Consider the following 19,516-nt stretch of genomic DNA (forward strand, 5'->3'; position numbering starts at 1 on the left):
GGATTGATTTCCCAGCTTAACACCATTGTTCAATGGTGTTCTTCTTCTTGTAAAAGTCATCAAAGTGCATTTCCTAACATTGAGCTGTAATAAACTCTTAGTGCACCATTTATAAAATATGTCAACTTCATTTTTGAATGTTTGAGACTCTTCTTCATTCTTTATTTCCATATACAGCTTCATATCATCTGCGTAGATAAGTGCTTTAACACTGTTAAGAAAAGCGCAAACGCCATTAACAAATAAAATGAACAAAAGCGGCCCCAAATGAGAGCCTTGAGGAATTCCTGATGTAACAAATATTGGTTTTGAAATTTTCCCATTAAATCTTACCATTTGCGTGCGGTCAGTCAAATATGATTCTAGCCATTCAATAGCTTGACTTCTATCCCTATTCCCTACAACACGCCTTGAATGTATTCTGAGTATTAAGTTCTAGAATGTGTGTGACCACAATGCAAATCAGAAGAAATATCTTTGACGAAAAATGCCCAATCGTTCTGAAAGAACAAGATGAACATTGCACAAAGATGAGACAATATGATCCTGCTGCATTCATTAAGAACTTCATTACTCATTTTGAAATAATATTTATGAATAGCTATATCAGACGAATGAAATAAAAGAAGTGCGCTCGATTGATGTTATATGTATCGTATGCATTATATTATGTCGTGAGCTGTACCAACAATCCTACCTACTAAAATATGATAGTCGATAAAATTATTAGAAGTTCGATTATATATTACAGTCAACTCTCCCTAACTCGATATCCAAGGGACCATCGAGTTAGGGAGGTATCGAGATACAGAACATTTTTTCATATTTTTTTTTTATGCCACAAATTGCAAATATATGATGTTAGGGTAAGTGTCCCAATATTAGGGCTTAAAAATATGACCCAATTAGGAATAAACCAATTATGGTACATGGGGTTTACTATAATTGGTACCATTGCGTATACAGGATATTACTATAATTGATTTGTTTTTGTGCATTAGTACATTTACCCTATATGTACTAATGCGCATGTACTATTATACATTCTTTTCTCAAATTTTAATATAAATTTAAAATACATAGGATGTTTGTTTAGTAGGCCAATTTTATTGTAAAATGGAATTGGAAATGGAAAAGGAAAGAGGTTAACAAAGAAAATATTAATTATGTATGTAATTCAAACTAAATTGTAACGATCACGCAGGAACTGTTCAATCGCAAAGAAATGTTCAAATAGTTTCACGGGAACATTTTCAGTTGATTGCAATATTTCGGACATATTCTTTAGGTTCGATTTAACGTTCGAAGGTGTAATTTCAAAACAATCAGCTGAAACTTCCTGAACCTCCTCTAACTCCATAGGACTACTATTTTCAACGTTTTTTTCAGCTTCTTCAACACTTTCCAGTATATCGGTATCAGTCATTAGATCACAGCAAATCACGTTTTGATCCATTTCGCAATATTCATCAAATGACGATGAACAATCGAATGGTACTGCACTGTCGACAGCAGCAAGCTCACGACGCATTAATTCTGCCAGCGGAATATCATCATCATCATTTATGGAAAATCCGGCTTTCCTGAAGCAATTTTGAACAGTCTCAGATTTAACCTTGTTTATCCAAGAGCGTGAAAGTAATTCAATTGCATCCAATACCGATATATCTGAAGGGTCCTAGAGTATATTTGAATACAGTATGAGTGCAGAATAACATGAATGTAAAAAGGAAAAAAATACCGTTGTATCCTCCATTTCTAGCAGTCTTCGTTTTACTAATTCATGGCGATAGTACTGTTTCAGGTTCTTGATTATGCCCAAGTCCAGCGGCTGAACTACTGAAGTAGAGTTTGGTGGAAAAAAAATGAGTGGGTTATATCTATGATATAACCGCAAGGTTCACGTGGAACTACCTTAGCTTAGCAATCATTCGTTTGTATTGATTAAATTCATGATTGAATGAAACAGTTTCCAAATTCAATTGAGTTCAATATATTTGCTCTGTGAGTGAAAAAAATGAACAAATGCCGTGTAAAGTCAATTCATTTATTGTGATTGATTGTTCTTCGTTACAAGTAAATTTAATGACGGACCTTTTACGTTTGGTATGATGACTAGAACAAAATATATGTACGGAAGAATTATCAAACGTTTGATGAACCAGCCTAAGGCTGAAAATCTTTCCAATAAAGACAAAAAAAATTATCAAACGATTATTTTATTTTACATTTCCCTCTGAAGTTTACATCCCAAAAGTGTACATACTTCTCGAATCTCGAATTTGCTTGAAACTGGGAAGTTCATTCGCTTCTAGTGGCTGCACGATTTTCCCAGGTTCCTAAGTTTAGAAGATCATGTTAGGACAGACATATTCCACTTTGCACAAAGGCAAGCGAGGACAAAAGTACTCGCAGTTTGCATTTATTTGCAGAGCCGATTTCCCCAGAAACCTCGGTTTTGAAGTCTGTGTTAGGGAAACACATTCCAGTCGGAACAAAAATACCCCCGACTTGCATGAATTTGAAATACCGATTTCTCCAGGCACCTTGGTTTAGAAATCTCTATTAGGGAACACATTTCGGTGGGAACAAAAGCTCCCCCTACTTTCGTGTGTTCTTTTTCTTCTTTTTGGCTTTAAGAGGGTTTAAACTTTTCAGTTCACTCGCCTCTAGGCTCTTTCGTGTGTTTGCAATGCCGATTTCGCTGCTTGGTTTTAAAGTCTGTGTTAGGGAACATTTTTCGATGAGAACAAAAGTCCCCTTACTTTCATGTATTTGCAATGCCGATTTCCCCAAGGCTGCTTGGTTTTGATGGCTGTGTTAGGGAAACCGTAAATCGGGCCAATCAAAACGATGCAGTTAGGGCGTTTAGATAACGCCTAATATTTTACAGTTATTCAATTGTTTATCTAATGAAAAACAACATTTTGTTAGTTGCGATAGATACGTAGAAATATTCCCTATCAAGTGATGCAAACATCTCTCCTATCCAGTACGAAATGTTCGAGCTATAAGCATTCGAAATCTTTCATTTTTTTCCTGCATGTTCTGTGTTTAGGTTTTCATTTTACCCTCCATATATTCCGGTTAGACGTAGTTCCACGTCAAAACTGCAAATTTATCGATTTAAGCTTTGGTTGGAGAGATTTTGGATGCGCTGTAAATACATTTCTCAAAAAGAATAGAGGTCATCCAGGCCTTGGTGTTACTCTCGTATATCACTGGTAATGATTTCTTCTTTTTGAAACACCATGGGTTTTACTCATTCCAATGATCAGCAATGGTAGTTTATCGCTTCCGTCCATGTTGGTTGCACACATGACTGTCAGACGTTGTTTCGAATATTTTCCTCCGTGGCAAGTTTCTGATCGAAATGCAAATGTTTTGTCTGGCAAACATTTGTAGAAAAGTCCTGTTTCGTCTGCATTGTAGATATCACGTGCATCATACTCGGCGATTATACTGGGTAGGGTTTGCGAAATCCAGTTGTCCGTTACACTGAGATCTACACTGGCACTCTCGCCACATAGCTTCCGAAATGTCATCTTTTGCCGTTTCAAAAATTTACTTAGCCATCCAGAACTTCCTTTAAAATTGGGAATTCCCAGTTTCTGGGCAAATTCGCAAGCCTTCTCCCGAAGAATAGTACCTGAGAGAGGTAAATTATTCTTTATGGCTTGATTGCGAAAAATTTCCAAGGACCGTTCCAGCTTCTCGTTCCCAACCAACCTTATAAGCTTTTTGTCCACATTCAATTTTCCCATCCGATGCCATTTTTCCTTTTGCTTGAATAGTGTTGACACCGTACTTTGTGCAATACTGAAATCTTTTGCAACTTCAGACACCTTTCGCCCATACTTTTCGACCTGCTCGATGATGCTCAAACGTTGCGCTATGATTAGCGTTTTAATCGTTCGCTTGAAAGGTTTTCCCTGGTTTTCCATACTTGAAAAAAAAATCCTCGATAATACGAACACTTCGTCTTCACTTTCAAGAGCAATTGAAATGACAGCTAGAAACGCACAAAAACAAGTACGCGAAAATCAATCGAGTTAGCGTGGTAAAAATCCATGGAAAAATGAAACAAAGCCCATCGAGTAAGAGAGGCATCGAGTAAGGGAGGTTTCGAGTTAGGGAGAGAAGAATGCATGTAAAATCAAAGGTGCCATGAAATTCATCGAGTTAGGGAAAATATCGAGTTACAGAACATCGAGTAAGGGAGAGTTGACTGTATATTATTCAATCCTCTCGTTTATCACTTCGGATCTGCGTTGCCACACGTACAGATTTATCTGGAAAGGTACAGATTTTTTCGTTATTTTTGGTACAGATTCTGTACGGTACAGAGTACAGATTTTCGTCAAAAAATACAGATTGGTACAAATTTTTTCCGCGGGTGAAATTTTTTACAATAACTAAAGCCACATTAAGGTACATGATTACTTTTACGCCACATTATCGCTTGGTGCGGCAGCTCGAAACTTTTAATAAATGATAGTATGCAATCTGGATTCAGAAAGATTATGTATAAGCATCATCAAACACACGAATGACGAATGAAATGTGTAAATGTGATATTTGTAGTAAATAAATGAGCATTTTTTATGGTATAAAATGGATTCTTCTCTACAACGAATATTTTCGATTGTACAGATTTTTGGAACAAAAAGTACAGATGAGTAAGATTTTTAACCCCTCTGGTACAGATTAAAATGTAGCAACACTGCTTCGGATATTATTTTAGAATGCATCGAAATTTTTGGAATAACTTTTAATTTCATTAGTTTTTTTTACTGAAGTAAAATTTTTCACTCAACAAACTTAAAACTACCTTCGGGTCAGCAATCTGATAGGGAATAATTTGGCTCCCTAAACTATCAAGTAAGAAGTCTCCGAAGCGATATTGATGGCTCGCTGGCAGTACCAAGACTAGAGATGGGCAAACCGTTCACGAACAGTTCAAAAGAACTAGTTCATCGAAAAGAGTGAACGAACGGTCGTTCTTTTTTTAAGAACGGTAGTTCATCGAGAACGGTTCAGGGAAGAACGAACAGTGTACGATGAACGATGAGCAAAAGAACGGTGTACGAACGAAAGAGCGATGTATGAACGAAAGAACGAACGGTGTACGAACGTACGATGAGCGGTTACATCGCTCTGAGCGGAACGGAGCGAAATAAGAGCGAGAAGAACGATATAAATATAATATATGCTGTTGTCGATGCTGCAGGTGGCCATTTTTCTAAATCTCATTTTCACGTATTTAATATCTTCAATCTTCATTATTATTATTCTTATTTTGAAATAAGAAGTTGTATCTAACGGTAAAGCGGTAAATATGCCTGAAATATATCATTCTTTAATATGTATAATACATATTTCAGTACTTTAACCTACCCAAATCAGCGAAGTTGAGGGCTGCAAGGGTGATTTGGTGAAACTAACTAATATTCAACGGTAAGTGAACAACTATTCGAATTTACTTGGTTGTTCACAGATTTTTTGGAGACGTTAATCCATATTTTTGGAAATTTTCCAGTGTCAGAAGTCAACATTGATTTCTTTAGAGTTTGCTATAGAGCCGCAACTTTTAAACCTATTAGAAGGTAATTAATAACTACTTAGATTGGTTGAATCGCTTTGATAATATTTTGCAATATGTTTTAGTATTAATAGACGAAGATTTCTCTCATTTCCTACTTTTAAGACCAAATAATACACAACCGAATTTATTAAACGGTAAGATTAAATAAAATATAACTAAACAAATAAAAATTATGTTTTCGTCATTTGCTTTTTTAAAGATGTCTGGAATACCTAGAAGCCGTAGTGATATTTGGTACCATTTTGAGAAGCAAGATGGAAAAGGAAAGTGTAGATATTGCCATGTTATATTGGCGATGTCTGCAGGATCCAGTGCAAATTTAAAACGACATCTAAAATCCAAGCATCCATTTGTCCCTCTGGAGAGAGACGTCCAGCGAACTTCGAAATCAGCATCCGAAAGATCCAATCCTAATGAACCTGGACCATCATCAGGTCTCAATCAAGATCAACATTTGAATGCCGAATCATCTTCATCGACGCCTATTCCTGAGAAATCAGTTCCTCAAACTTTACTTTCGAGGTATATTGAAGTTACGAGACCAATATCTATGGATAAACAACGAATGCTAGATGTCCAATTGTTGAAAATGATATGTCGTGAATATCATCCGTTTTCCATCGTTGAAGATGAAGAATTCAAAAAATTTATACATCTTCTTCGCCCGTCATATACACTACCGAGCAGAAAAACGCTTTCCGAAAGCTTGTTGACTGTTGTTTACGACGATATAATGGTCAAAGTGAAACACGATTTAACTGAAACATCTGCAATTTGTCTTACCTGTGATGGGTGGACAAATATTAACAATATCGGTTTTTACGCTTTAACTGCCCACTTTTTCGATAACAACACCAATCTGAAGTCATATTTGTTGGAATGTTCAGATTTCGAAGAAAGAGAGAACATTCAGAACATCGCTGCTTGGATAAAGACAGTTTTGGAAAAATACAGCGTTCAAAATAAAATAACGGCAATGGTTACAGATAATGCAGCTAACATGAGGTCCGCGTCATCAATTCTAAAATTGAGACACCTTCCTTGCTTCGCTCACACGCTCAATTTGACTGTGCAGATGTCTTTTGCCAAATCTATGAACGATGTAGTTGAAAAAACGAAAAATATTGTACAATATTTCAAAAAAAGTACGTACGCTCTTTCTAAGCTCAATGACATGCAAGCTAAAATGAATAAAACAGGCCTGAAGTTGAAGCAGGATGTTTCAACACGCTGGAATTCGACCTATGACATGTTGGAACGAATATTGACGAACAAAGAAGCGATTATATCAACGTTAGCATTACTTGATCACCATTAAATTTAGATAGCGAAGATTGGGAAATAATCGAACACAGCGTGAAGCTGTTGAAAGCATTTTAGGAGGTTACCGTTGAAATCTCCGGTGAAAAAAATGTTTCGCTGTCGAAAAGTGCTCTTCTTCGGCTACTCCAAATATTCCAGTAAAAATTTAAAAAAAACTATCGGACGAGCTTATGCATGAGTTAGCCAAGCGTTTCACTGCATGGGAATCCAATGAATTGGTATCCCAATCAATAGTATTGGGTCCACGATTCAAGCGGCAGGGGTTCCAGGAAGATAATCAATTCAAATCGGTATACCAAACTATATTACGGAAAATTAGAATTGTTCCAGTTCCGGTACAAGATAGCGCGAATGTGGAAGAAAGTCGCAAGAATGTTAATTCAACATTGTGGGACGAGTTCGATGATGCTGTTAGCAAATTGCAAGTCAAACAGGACCCAATGGCAACCTCCATTATAGAAATGGATAAATATTTAGCCGAACCTCTTCTACCTAGAATAAGCAATCCTCTTGTGTGGTGGGAAGAGCGAAAATGTGTTTATTCAAATTTGTATTCACTCATGAAGAAAAGGCTTTGTATAACGGCAACATCCGTTCCTTGCGAGAGAGTTTTTTTCCAAGGCAGGACATATCTGTAGCGAAAAACATAGTAGATTAACTACGAAAAAATTTTCTAAGGTCATTTTTATTAATCATAATTTACAATAATTCTAATCCTAACAAATAACAAAATAAAAAACAATAAAAAAACATATATTCTGATCTGGAACATCTTTTCACTGCTTCGATCTTTTTACTGCGGACCCACAATCAGATTATCTGTGAAATAATATTATTTAAAAAATTGAATCAGTACGATGTAATTACTGATGAAATACGAACACTAAATAAATTGTAGTACACTTTTAGCAGAAACAAAAACTTTGCCATCTGACGTTACCAATTTATTATGAATTTGTTTATTGTAATTTTGTTTATTATACACATTTCAATATACTTTCTCATGCAAATAAATTCATTCATACACTATTGCTACTGCTGTTATACTAACAGTAGGAAAATTCGACCCTGTTAATGTATTTTATCTGAACATTAATGATGTTATTTAAAAGTTAATGTCTTGTCGTTACCTATTGTACAGAATGACGCTTGCCGATACGGTTAAATATTCTATAATTTTGAAATCCACCCAGTTATTATATTTAGAATGATCACAAATACAGCGGTATCTCGACGACACTGAAATGTAGAAAAATGAAGGCCAATTTTTTTAACAGATAGTAAAAACATGCCATATTGTCCACACATTCATTCCTAAATGTCTCATTGTGTTTGGCTGTTTATTGAACATACTAATCCTAACACCCGATAGAGTAACATCGATTCACGATTAATGATTTAATGATTCCCTTAAACATCTGAGTTGTAATCCATTTTTATTCATGATCATTTCTTCTTCTTCATTAATCAATTTCTTTTCACACAATGATATTCTTCTGTATCAAACCTTCGCAGTTTACATTTTACGTTTCCTCGTGTTTAAATATATATTTTATATCACATATAATATCACTTATGCAATAACATAATTTTATCATCTCGTCTCAGAAAATTATGATTTTCTTCATACAAATGAACTGTTTTGCCCAACTCTAACCAAGACTGGTTAATAGAAGCTACAAATTTTACTTTTACGCTCTTACCGTCTTAGCAAGCTCCCACAGGCGAAGCTTGAATTGAAATAATTCCTCTCTCCACGGTTCACGTACGGAGAACCGGCAGCAAATACGGAGCGAAGATATTTGTTTTGGAAACGAGATTCGCGTTGACGACATTGAGCTTCGAATTACAAATTTGGGAAACTACAATGACTATAATGGATTTTCTGGTGGAATGAACAAACTTTCGAAATGGAAGTTATGGATGCAAAATGACATTTCTTTGTCGAATATGTATTTTATGTACATTAAAACCACCTTTTTTCGCAAGTGGAAAAAAATACACGAAAATTGCATCTGAACATAATTGTATATTATAATGATGTGGTTCAGTATGGTTCAGTACTATGTGTTTCAAGTAATCAAATAACAAATAACATGGATATTTTCATTCAAATTTTAACAATTCAAAACTGCCGTCGGGTATGCTAATCTGATATAATTTAATTTGCCTCTCTAAGTCGGACTCGATTATTTACAGTTTAAATAAAAAATTATATTTGAAATATGACTGATTTAAAAAAAAAAAGTTTTAATGTTGAGGTGAAAGTTAATTGGTTATTATACGTACAATGGAGTAAAAATCGTAATTTTTTGCTTGTATTTTTACCAGGAATTGTTTATATCGATATTGCAGCGAAATTAAGAAAATATAAGTTGGGCGTCGAAGAACAAATTGCAGAGCGATAAGGGAGCTTTAATTTGATTGTACTAAATTATCCCCTTTTTTTAAATGGAAGCAACAGAATCGTTTCACGTAGCGTACTTTATAATGTAGAGCCAGTTTAAGGCAACAGAGGCCGGAACAACACAAAAATTCCATAACTCTGTCATTGTTGAAATACGAACATATGCGTAGAAAGATATTTTTTTCATTAAGTATGATCGTCTATCATTTCCTGAGAGATTCTGGATAAATTGATTTTTCAATGTGAGAAATGTGTTTTCTGACTTTAAGGGGATGAATTAAAAATTAAATTCTTCTTTTAGATTCAATAAACAAAAAATATATGCATAAAAAACGAATAAAAAAATATGTTTCGACTCGATTATATACAGTGAATAGATATCCAGGACTGTATATAATAGAGTCCGCTCTGTATTTGTATGTACGTGTTTTCAATTCTACCTGTTATAGTAGAAAAAAAATAAAAATCTGCTCAGGTTCTATATTACAACGAGTGCGACGCACCTTAACAACGTTCATCAGTAGCAGCGAATCCGTTGGGATTGCTCGGACGAATTTCAAGTGATAAAATAATATCATTTCCGATAAAAAGCATAAAAAATTACTAAGCATATTACAACCTGTCCAGCTGGGCATACGCATTCCACCAAACAGAGTCAAGCCACTCTCTCCCTCTACCAGAGAGCAGAGCATATTTTAATTGATACATACCTACACGATGACAACGACGAGCGAGATGCGAACCAAACCGGGTTCGCCAGACTTTGTCAACTCGAAATAGCAGACAACGCCACCTCAAAATAAGATCGCGAGGATCGTAAAATTTATAACACCTTATGTTGCGCGTTGTAAAAAAGCATCTGGCTGCTGGACAGCATTCGCTCATGGATGGCCAGAGGGGGCCAGCGGGACGCGGTATTGTTTTTGTTTGATTTCCGAGCAGGTTCGGAGGACATGCGGTAATTTACGACCGTGGTGGCAGTTTTATTCATCTCGCAAAGGAGAGAAGGGAAAAAATTCAACAAAGATTGGAAAATTTTACGACCATCGGACAGTCTCTTCACGCTCTCGGGGAACGGTTAACAAGAATTTATGTTAATGTATGGCTTGATGCTCTCTAAAGAGTGATTTCATTAAGAAATCAGTTCGAAACCTGACCAAATCGCGGTGGCAGGATCGCGGCTGGGATTTTCATATTCCTTCAGCCAAGGCTAATTTAGGTTCAATTAAACGCGAGAGTGAGCGAGTGGAGGAGAAATTGATCTGCTCCAGATGCAGATAACGTTAAGTGATGGTAGGTACAGAAGGATTGTCCACAGGTGAAGTCGAACGGGAAAGTGATAGTATCGTTTATTACACCGCAACATTAGCAGCCCTCAATCCCACCGCAAATTTAATAATGCAAATAAAATTGATAAAATATGATTTACTTTAATTACGTTCAAATGAAGCAATATCGAGTGCCGATGAATATATAAAACTGGAGTAAAGGCTTAACTACCGCCATGAAATTATTTCGCACTTGTCTTGTGTCCCTCTCTCGCTCTCTGTCACACACACTCTCGCTCTCTCGCCCGTCACTCATTCGGCAAAAGACCCGAAAGAAAAATCGATTCAAATTGTGCAGCAAAACAACAATACTTTGCGAGAACTTGTGTACACATTTTATGACGACTCTGTGAGTACCCTCCGACAGCACACTCTTAACTAATGTTCCTTTCTCTGTTTTCCTTTTCTTGTTCTCTGTTTCTTTCCCACAGCAACCCCACCGCAAAAATTAACGGCCAAACCACGCCTCTGGACGTATCAGGCCTATCGCAAAATGATATACAGGGCATACTGCTTGGTTCACACCCATCATCACAGACGATAAATGTCAAACGTGAGCCCGAAGATCTACGTAAAGAGCCGAAAAATCCACGAAGTCAAAAGGTAAGCGCGCAATACATCTGTTTTCTCCCTCTGTCTCTTCCTCTCTCACGTCGCACTCTCCGACACCGGCACTCTCACGGCGGCATGTGAGTGCGCTGCATACGCGATTTGCCCCACAGAGACCCGCGCGCGATCGTTTACATCGTGTTATCCACCACTCCAGCGCGGAGTAGTACAATATATCATTACGCTCTCCTTGTAACTCATTATTGGCAGCTTTATGTGTGAGAGCAGCGAACGTCGCCGCGACATCATTCGCGGGAATGATTTAATGCGATCAAAGTTTGTCTTGTTCTCTCTGCTTTTGTTCATTTCGTTACCGATTCATGTTTTCTTTTTGTATCATCCCTCTCTCTCTCGGGTGTTGTATTCAGATCACCTCGGTGTTGAGAGACATTATTTGTTTTTCGACGTGTTGTTTGTTTTCCAAAAAAATGCGCCTGTGCCTTCGTTAAAAGGTTCATTTGTTGACGAGTTGAATTAATGACCGAATGTGTTGGTTTACTGCGCTGCTTGCCAGTGCGGTGGCGCCGTTTTCGATGCCCATACTGCCGTTCTACGCATAGTTGTCCCATGTTACTTTTTGACGATTTTCACTTTTCTTCATAAAACGTTGTTTTTATGCATAATCTTACGCAAAAACACAAAAAAACATATAGTTTATTCCCAACTTTTCAAAAAACAGCAGCAAGCTCAATTGTCCCATGTTGATATTCTATTCATAACTGTCCCACCATGTTTTTTTTGTAGATCCATATCGAATAAGTCGGTTCAAGTACAAGAATTTCATGTCACACATTCAGCAGGCCTAATGCACTGTTTTCTGGTTTGGAAGAATGAATAAGAAATAAGTTTAACAGAACACGTGCACGCCTTGTTAGCGAATGCCTAATAACAACGAGATTTATATTCTGCAAAGGTGTTGCAGATCACTCATTTCTTCATAAAACGATGTTTCTCTGCAAAATCTTTCGGAAAAACACAAAAAAAATTATTGTTTGTTTCCAGTACAGGCAAACCTTTTTTTGTGCGGGGAATAGGGACCGCACAAAAAAAGTCGCATTAAAAAATCGCGCAAAACTTCACCAGTAGCTTTAAAAAATCGTGTTCGGTACACATTTTGAAAAAAAACTTTTTTTTCTGCGATAGATAGGGACCGCATAAAAAAAGTTTCCCTCAAGAAAATAACTCAATTCCACGCCATTCACCGTTCAATTTCCTTTTGTTTCCCTGCTTTACGATGGGACACTTTGCCTTTTCGGTTGCGCGTGGCTGTTTTGTGCTTTTAGTTGCATGTCGAAACGTGTTGCTGTTAGAAATCATGTCATGCAAAAACTTAGAAAAACTTAGAGCATTTGATGAAAGGAGAGGAATGATTTCAGAAGTGTATAATTGAGACGCAAATAGGCTTTTTTCGCACTGTAATGCATATAAACCATCGAAAAAAACTAAATGGACGATAACAAATATGTCAAAAATGCTTCTTTTCATACACCGCACAAAAAAAAATCGCACAAAAAAAACGCACAAGAACAGAAAATCGCACAAAAAAACCGCACAAAAACAGGTTTTACTATATATCGAAAAACAACATCAAGTTCAATTGTCCCATGTTGATATTCTAGGCAAAACAGTCCCATCATGAATTTTTAAACCCGCATTCAAGCTTGATTGATTCAGTGAGGGGATCTCATCACATTTCATTAATCAATAGTATAGTGCTTATAAAAAACCCGGTGTATTGCTAGATTGAAATGCTTAAAGCTTTTGGTAGACAAATATGCGAGAAAACTTTGATTGCGCTTTTCTCAGTTACTGATTTTGGAACATGGGACAACTATGCGTAGAACGGCAGCACGATGGCACAAAAACGATGTAGAAATTATCTCAGTTCAGGATATTATCAATATTCAATGAATTATATCAGTCAGTCAGGCAGTTAGTATTCCAAACTGCTGGCTGATATTTAGTTTCCTTCTAAAGTATGAATATGATGAATGAGTAAACATTCGAACTGATTTACAGGGTTATCCATTTCGAATTTCGGAAAAACAAATTGTTCATGCAGATTCAATGTTTTTATAATTCTGTTGGTGGAATGTACCTTTCAAATTCTTCTAATAAACATTTGAAAGTTCACAATCAAACATCAGAGCTAGCCCGTGAATAAAATATCTCCCACGAGACCGTTCGTCATATTTTGAGTGATGTTTTGGGCATTATAAAAGGCGTAGCACGACTAGTATCAAAAGAGCTCAATTTGAACGATCAAATTCTGATCCCACATTCATCCAACGCATAATTACTGGCGACGAGACATGGATGAGAATTTTTTCCCTATATCTCAAAACTCAAATAGAAGCGGTTTTTTAGGACCCGTTTTGACAGCATTGAAGACAAAAAAAAGAATTCGCTGCGAGAACTGGCGGCAATTCTTGAATACAGCTACAAAATGTGTTTCGATGAATTGGTTATTCGTTTGAAATAAGTATTGCTCAAGAAAGGGCCTGTTTGCAAGGCGATAATATAAATTTACATGATAAATGAAGGCTTTTTCTTTAAAAACGCAAATTTTGTAGGAAAAAGTCACAGGAGGGTTGTGTCCGAGACACGACCGCATAGTTGACGTAGGATTCCGTTAGGCTATCTGTTGATTTTGGATGTGTTTGAAGAATTACATCGTTAAACTCTTTAATAATGATTTGGTGGCCCTGAAAAGAGCCGTTTTGTTTGGTTGTGGGGTATTGTTTGCTCACTCCAGCAGTGTTTACCGAGTGATGATGACAGAAAAATGGTAAACAGTCGTTGGATGGTGCGTACCTGATAAAAGATACCGAAGTGAAACGAGATATAAAGAAAACCGCCTCTGTGATCCTAGACGAGATGTCTCCTGTGATATGCATGGATGAAATAAAGAAAAAAAACTCACCAATATAATATAAGATAATTACCAACACCGAACACAATTATCATTTTTTCTCATCAGTAAAAAATGTTACTTTAATATAGACAAAATATTTAAAATGGAAAAGGTAATTTTCTTTTATATTTTTTACTTTCTGAGTGTTCATTCAACCCAATGCGAATTTTTATTGGATTAACAACACCTAATACTATATGTAGAGCATATGGGAAATCACTTTTTCTAATACTTCTTCATTTTTCCAATTTTTCTCGCCGTATAAACTTCCCTTGGATGAAAATGAACACAACAAAACAGACAGCCTCAACCAAACGGTCCGTTCTCCGTCCAAGAAACATCGGGCTGCTGTTCTATAAATAACTCAACAATGTTCAATATCAACTGTCTCCGCTGTCCGGTCTGCTGAACAATGGAAGAACAGAAAGAATACCCTTACGCCGAAATGGCTACTACTGTGTAATTTACCATAATGTAATGGAACAGAACACTTAACGCCAAAATGGCTACTACTAACTACTATGTAATTTACAGTTTATAGAAACATAAACATATATACATGTACACGATTAAAACCCGGCTCTGTTACAGCTAAAATGCTAATGAGCCTAATAAATAAATAAATGGGATAAAAAAAAAGAGTTTGAGCGATTTATGTATTATGTGGATTGACGTGGTAGATTACGTTTTTGCAACTATGATATGAAATTTTACAAAGCAACCAACATTAAATTTCCAATTTTACATTTTATTTGCTAGAATTAATCTTATCACTCACCTTACTTGCATACAAAAATGCCCCTGACTTGCATACATTTGCAATGCCGATTTCCCCCAGGCAGCTTGGTTTTGATGTCTCTGTTAGGGAACACATTTCGGTGGGAGGAAAAGCTCCCCCTACTTTTATGTATTTGCAATGCCGATTTTTCCCAGGCAGATTGGTTTTGATGTCTCTATTAGAGAACCGCCGCATGTGGCGTCAATTTCGACCAATCAGAAGTGGGTATTTCCGTTAGGATAGGGGTTGTGATTTTTCAATTGTTCGATGGTTAGTTTCATGACATATATTATTTTTTTCGATATAAAAAATTATTATGGAGTGCCGAAATCGATTGACGCAAAAATTTCATCAAGTTATAGAACTATTTTTTTGTTTCGGACTCTGTTGCCTCAAACTGGATCTACATTAAAAAATACGCTAAAGAAGACGATTCTGTTGCTTTCATTTGAAAGATGAGAAAATTTGGTACAGTATATAGTAGTGGAACATCTAAATTAAGGATTTTAATGACATTTTGGGAGTGAAAAACTTGAAATTTAATAATTTTTAATATGTTATTATTAAATTTATCCTAAAAATTCATATTAAACTTGTTTGTTTCTATCAATTAAATTGAAGCTCTCTAACCGCTCTACAATTTGTTCTTTGACACCCAACTTCTATACTTCTTAATTCGGCTGCAATATCGATATAAACAATTCCTGGTGAAAATTAAAGCAAAATCTTAAAAAATCACAATTTTCACCACACTGTACATGTAAAAGCCATTTAAATTTCACCTTAACGTTGAAAGGTTACATTTTTTCTTGGAATAAGTCATATTTCAAATACAAAAAAAAATTATTTTTTTTTTCAAACTGTATATAATCGAGACCAAAATTGTATATAATCGAATCACATATAATCGAGTCCGACCTGTATTACCTCGCTTCACAAACAAATATTCCTTTCATTATGATCGTAAGAAAAACTCTGTATAGAGAAGACTTCTAGAAAATCTGGTTCTGGTTCAAGTCAATGACGGAGAACGATTGAGGGGCTTAGAATGAAAGGAGTGTAAATGATTTGATCGATTTCTCTACATCAACTTTCTCTTTTGGTCATAACATAGCTGCAAATACATTCGCAGCTGTATTTGACAATGCGGAAGATAGGTCAGAACCTCACCTATCGGATTCTATAGCAAACTCAAATTGGAACGTTTTTGCAGTTGAGTTATTAACAAAAGAAAAAGTGTATGAAGAGAAATCGATCAAGTCACTTACACCCCTTGCATTCTGAGCCCCTCAATTATTAAGTGGCAACAAAATCTTTTTCCATTTATTTTCTGCGTAGCCAACTAATTTCGCTACAACTTGTTCCGCGACTAGATTTCAATCGTACATGAAATTTACCAGTTATTATTTTGTTTAAGTCAATCCATCGATGGAATCATTTACCCTGTTCATCACTAAATTTTTCAAAGTTCTGTGAAATGAATTCCAAATGTGAATGTAGAGTGTGACTGCTTTTGTTTGTATCCGACGAACTTCTTGCCAACTCGTCTTAGGAGTTGGCAGCACCATCTCAGATAGCAGTGAAACGTTGTGGGTATAAAGACATGTGTCATTTAAGCAACTTTGCATACTTGAAATATTCGAAAAAGAATTAGACTACTTTTTGGAAAAAGCCAAATTTTTATTCTTACTTTTTTACAAAAATGTATAACTTAAAAACTATGATACCTACAAAATTCTTGTCAAAGAATGAAATGTAGGAAATAATTTTTACGAAAAACTACCAAAAATTTTTTTGAAAAAAATTTCGCTGACAAAAAAGTAATTCAAAAAATTAAAATTCATTTTTCTCAAAAATGTATATATGAATAGCCCTTAGAATTTCCAACAAGTCGTCCATACATCGGAAGATGGGCACTTTTACAGGAAAAAAGTTTTTCGAACAACAACTTTTTCATGTTTTCTTTGAAAAAAATACAACTGATCCTAATTTTGTTTAAAGTCAAGATAGCGATATGGTGTATTCGATAAAGTTTTAGATCTTGTTAAAATATGAACTTTTGTCGAAGACATCAACTTTCTATCTTTTATAGTTTTTGGAAAGTAAATCATTTCTGTATGAACTCCTGAAAAAAATATGTTTTGCTCGTAATATTTCGTAATTACTCCTGAAAAAAAATATGTTTTACTCGTAATATTTTTGTGTTAAAATTCTCACGTTTGACATGTTCTTGACATGTTTCTAAATAGAGAAAAGTCAGCAGAGCATGTAAACTTTTTCTATGTACATGTGCCCATCGTCCGATGTATGGAAAACTTATAGGAAATTTTAAGGGTTATTTTTTATCTATTTTTTCAGAATTTTAAAAGCATATGTTTTCGAGAAAAATGAATCTTAATTTTCAAAATATTTTTTTTCAATGAATTTTTTTTCCAAAAAATTCTTTGGTAATTTTTAATGAAAATCAAAATAATTTCCTACATTCCATTCTTTGAATAAAATGTTGGAGGACTGATAGATTTTTTTTTTAATTTTGAGTTTTTTCAACTTTTTTTCGAAAAATCTTTATTTTAAAACTATTGGATCTACAAAAAGTTGGTCAGAGAATGAAATGTAGGAAATCATCATTTAGGCAAAAAAAAATTTGAAAATTAAAAATTCATTTTTCTCGAAAACATATGCTTTTCAAATTCTGAAACAAATAGATATAAATAGCCCTTAAAGTTTCCAACAAGTTTTCCATACATCGGACGATTTTCATTTTTATGTATGAATTATCGCAGTTTACATGCTTTGCTAACTTTTCTCTATTTAGAAACATGTCAAGAACATGTCAAACGTGAGAAGTTTAACACAAAAATGTTACGAGCAAAACATTATTTTTATCAGGAGTCTTCAAACAAAAATGACTTATATTCCGAAAACTATAACAGATAGATAGTTGACGTCTTCGACAAAAGTTCATATTTTAATAAGATCTAAAGCTTTGTCGAATACACTAGATCGCTATCTTGACTTCAAACAAAATTAGGATTAGGAAATCGTTAAGAAAAACGCCGTAATTTCATCAGGGTAGCTCGTAAAGTACAAAAAAAGTTTTAAATAAATAAAATTCCGAAGCTGTTTTTGGTTGTTATATTCGTTTTTCGAACGTGTTATTGAATAGAGTATGCGATCTCCTCGAAATGAAATTGTGATAGCACTACAATAAGTAATCCAATTCTCAAGGCAATCTTTCTGAAAGTAAATGACGATGTAAATATGCGTTTTTGAAAGACAATTCCCCAAAAAAAATTACGCAACATATAGAAACAAAACCAATTTACGTAGGTGAATGGCTGTTTCGTCTGAACTACCGCACCTGGAAGTATGAGACCAATTTTACATAACGCAAATCGACCGAAATGTAATATGCACTATGACGTAAAAGGCTGCAGAGATCTGGAACCTGTTCGCAACAAAAATACTTTCGTTAATTAAGGGCCCGTGTATCCTTTTCATCATTCTATGCAGCCATCCGATGCAGATGACAAAAAAGAAGCGCTTTCCTTTCCCGGAGAGCACACGACAGAAAAAGGAGCCCGAAAAAGTTTCAATGTTTTTTTTTTTGTTTTGCTGTTGCTTTTCTCTGTCTCCACGAAAAAGCGAGAAACAAAAACCCATCGATAAATTATAAAATCGAATCCACTTGTTCTGTTTGCAAACAACGTATTCGTTTGCATTCTCACCCCAGCTCTGCTTTGGTTCCTTTCTTTACCACTGTTTGGTGAGTCCGCAGACGGAATACGACAGGCAGGAAATTTGACAGGACCCTTTAAAATTCGCACTTACCATTCATCAATAAGTGTGAGTGTGTATGTGGGGATGTGTGTTGTGTGCTACGGATTCGTTTCCACACCGTCTTCGCCCTTATCAGCACTTCGCTATAATTTAGCTTCTTGACAGACAGGCAGAGAAAGGAGAATAGAAGCCGGCACAAAAACAAATATATGTATAAACATTTCAACGTCGATGGTTATTCAATGTGTACCGAGCAAGAGACCGAATAAAAAAAACAGACAAAAAGAGCGGTATCGGTTACAATAAATTGCGAATGTTTTGTTACCGCTTTTTTCTCTCCAATATTATTATGCTTACAAGCCGTTTCTATTGATGCGATAATGATCCTCAATTGAATAACAAAAGGGGTGGTAAGCTTGCTTGGTTGCGAAAACCAGGGGTGATTCGAGCATTCGCATTCGCATCCGCGTTGCAATGATTCAGATCATTTGCCACTGCGCCAATTTGCTTCTCTGCACTTTTAAATTGTTTTGTTCTTTTAGAGAGCTGAACCGTGTGTGGGCGGGCAGTGACGAACCTACTTTTTAACGATTCTCTGCGACATTGAATAGCGTTAACATGAGGGTTTATTTTGTCGTTCCGTTCTGTGACGCTGGGAACGTTCCTCGTTTCGTCATTTTGTCAAAATGAAGTCATCAAACAAGGTCCCATTTCGACAGACTCACACGCATTCCCCGAAACCCAGTCGGTTTATCCCTGACCAGGGTCATCG

General features: G+C 35.7%; 1 protein-coding gene across 4 annotated transcripts in view; it reads left to right on the plus strand.

The window, feature by feature from the left end:
* Positions 1-19,516, plus strand: part of LOC129764411 (protein grainyhead) — a 566,241-nt gene that overhangs the window by 435,349 nt on the left and 111,376 nt on the right. For all 4 annotated transcript variants that reach the window (XM_055763463.1, XM_055763466.1, XM_055763465.1 and 1 more), the window contains exon 4: positions 11,095-11,266. In XM_055763463.1, the coding sequence (XP_055619438.1) occupies positions 11,095-11,266 (172 nt within the window). The remainder of the gene's footprint in view (positions 1-11,094; positions 11,267-19,516) is intronic.

The sequence above is a fragment of the Toxorhynchites rutilus genome, chromosome 2 (assembly GCF_029784135.1).
Source record: "Toxorhynchites rutilus septentrionalis strain SRP chromosome 2, ASM2978413v1, whole genome shotgun sequence".
Taxonomy (NCBI): Eukaryota; Metazoa; Arthropoda; class Insecta; order Diptera; family Culicidae; genus Toxorhynchites; species Toxorhynchites rutilus.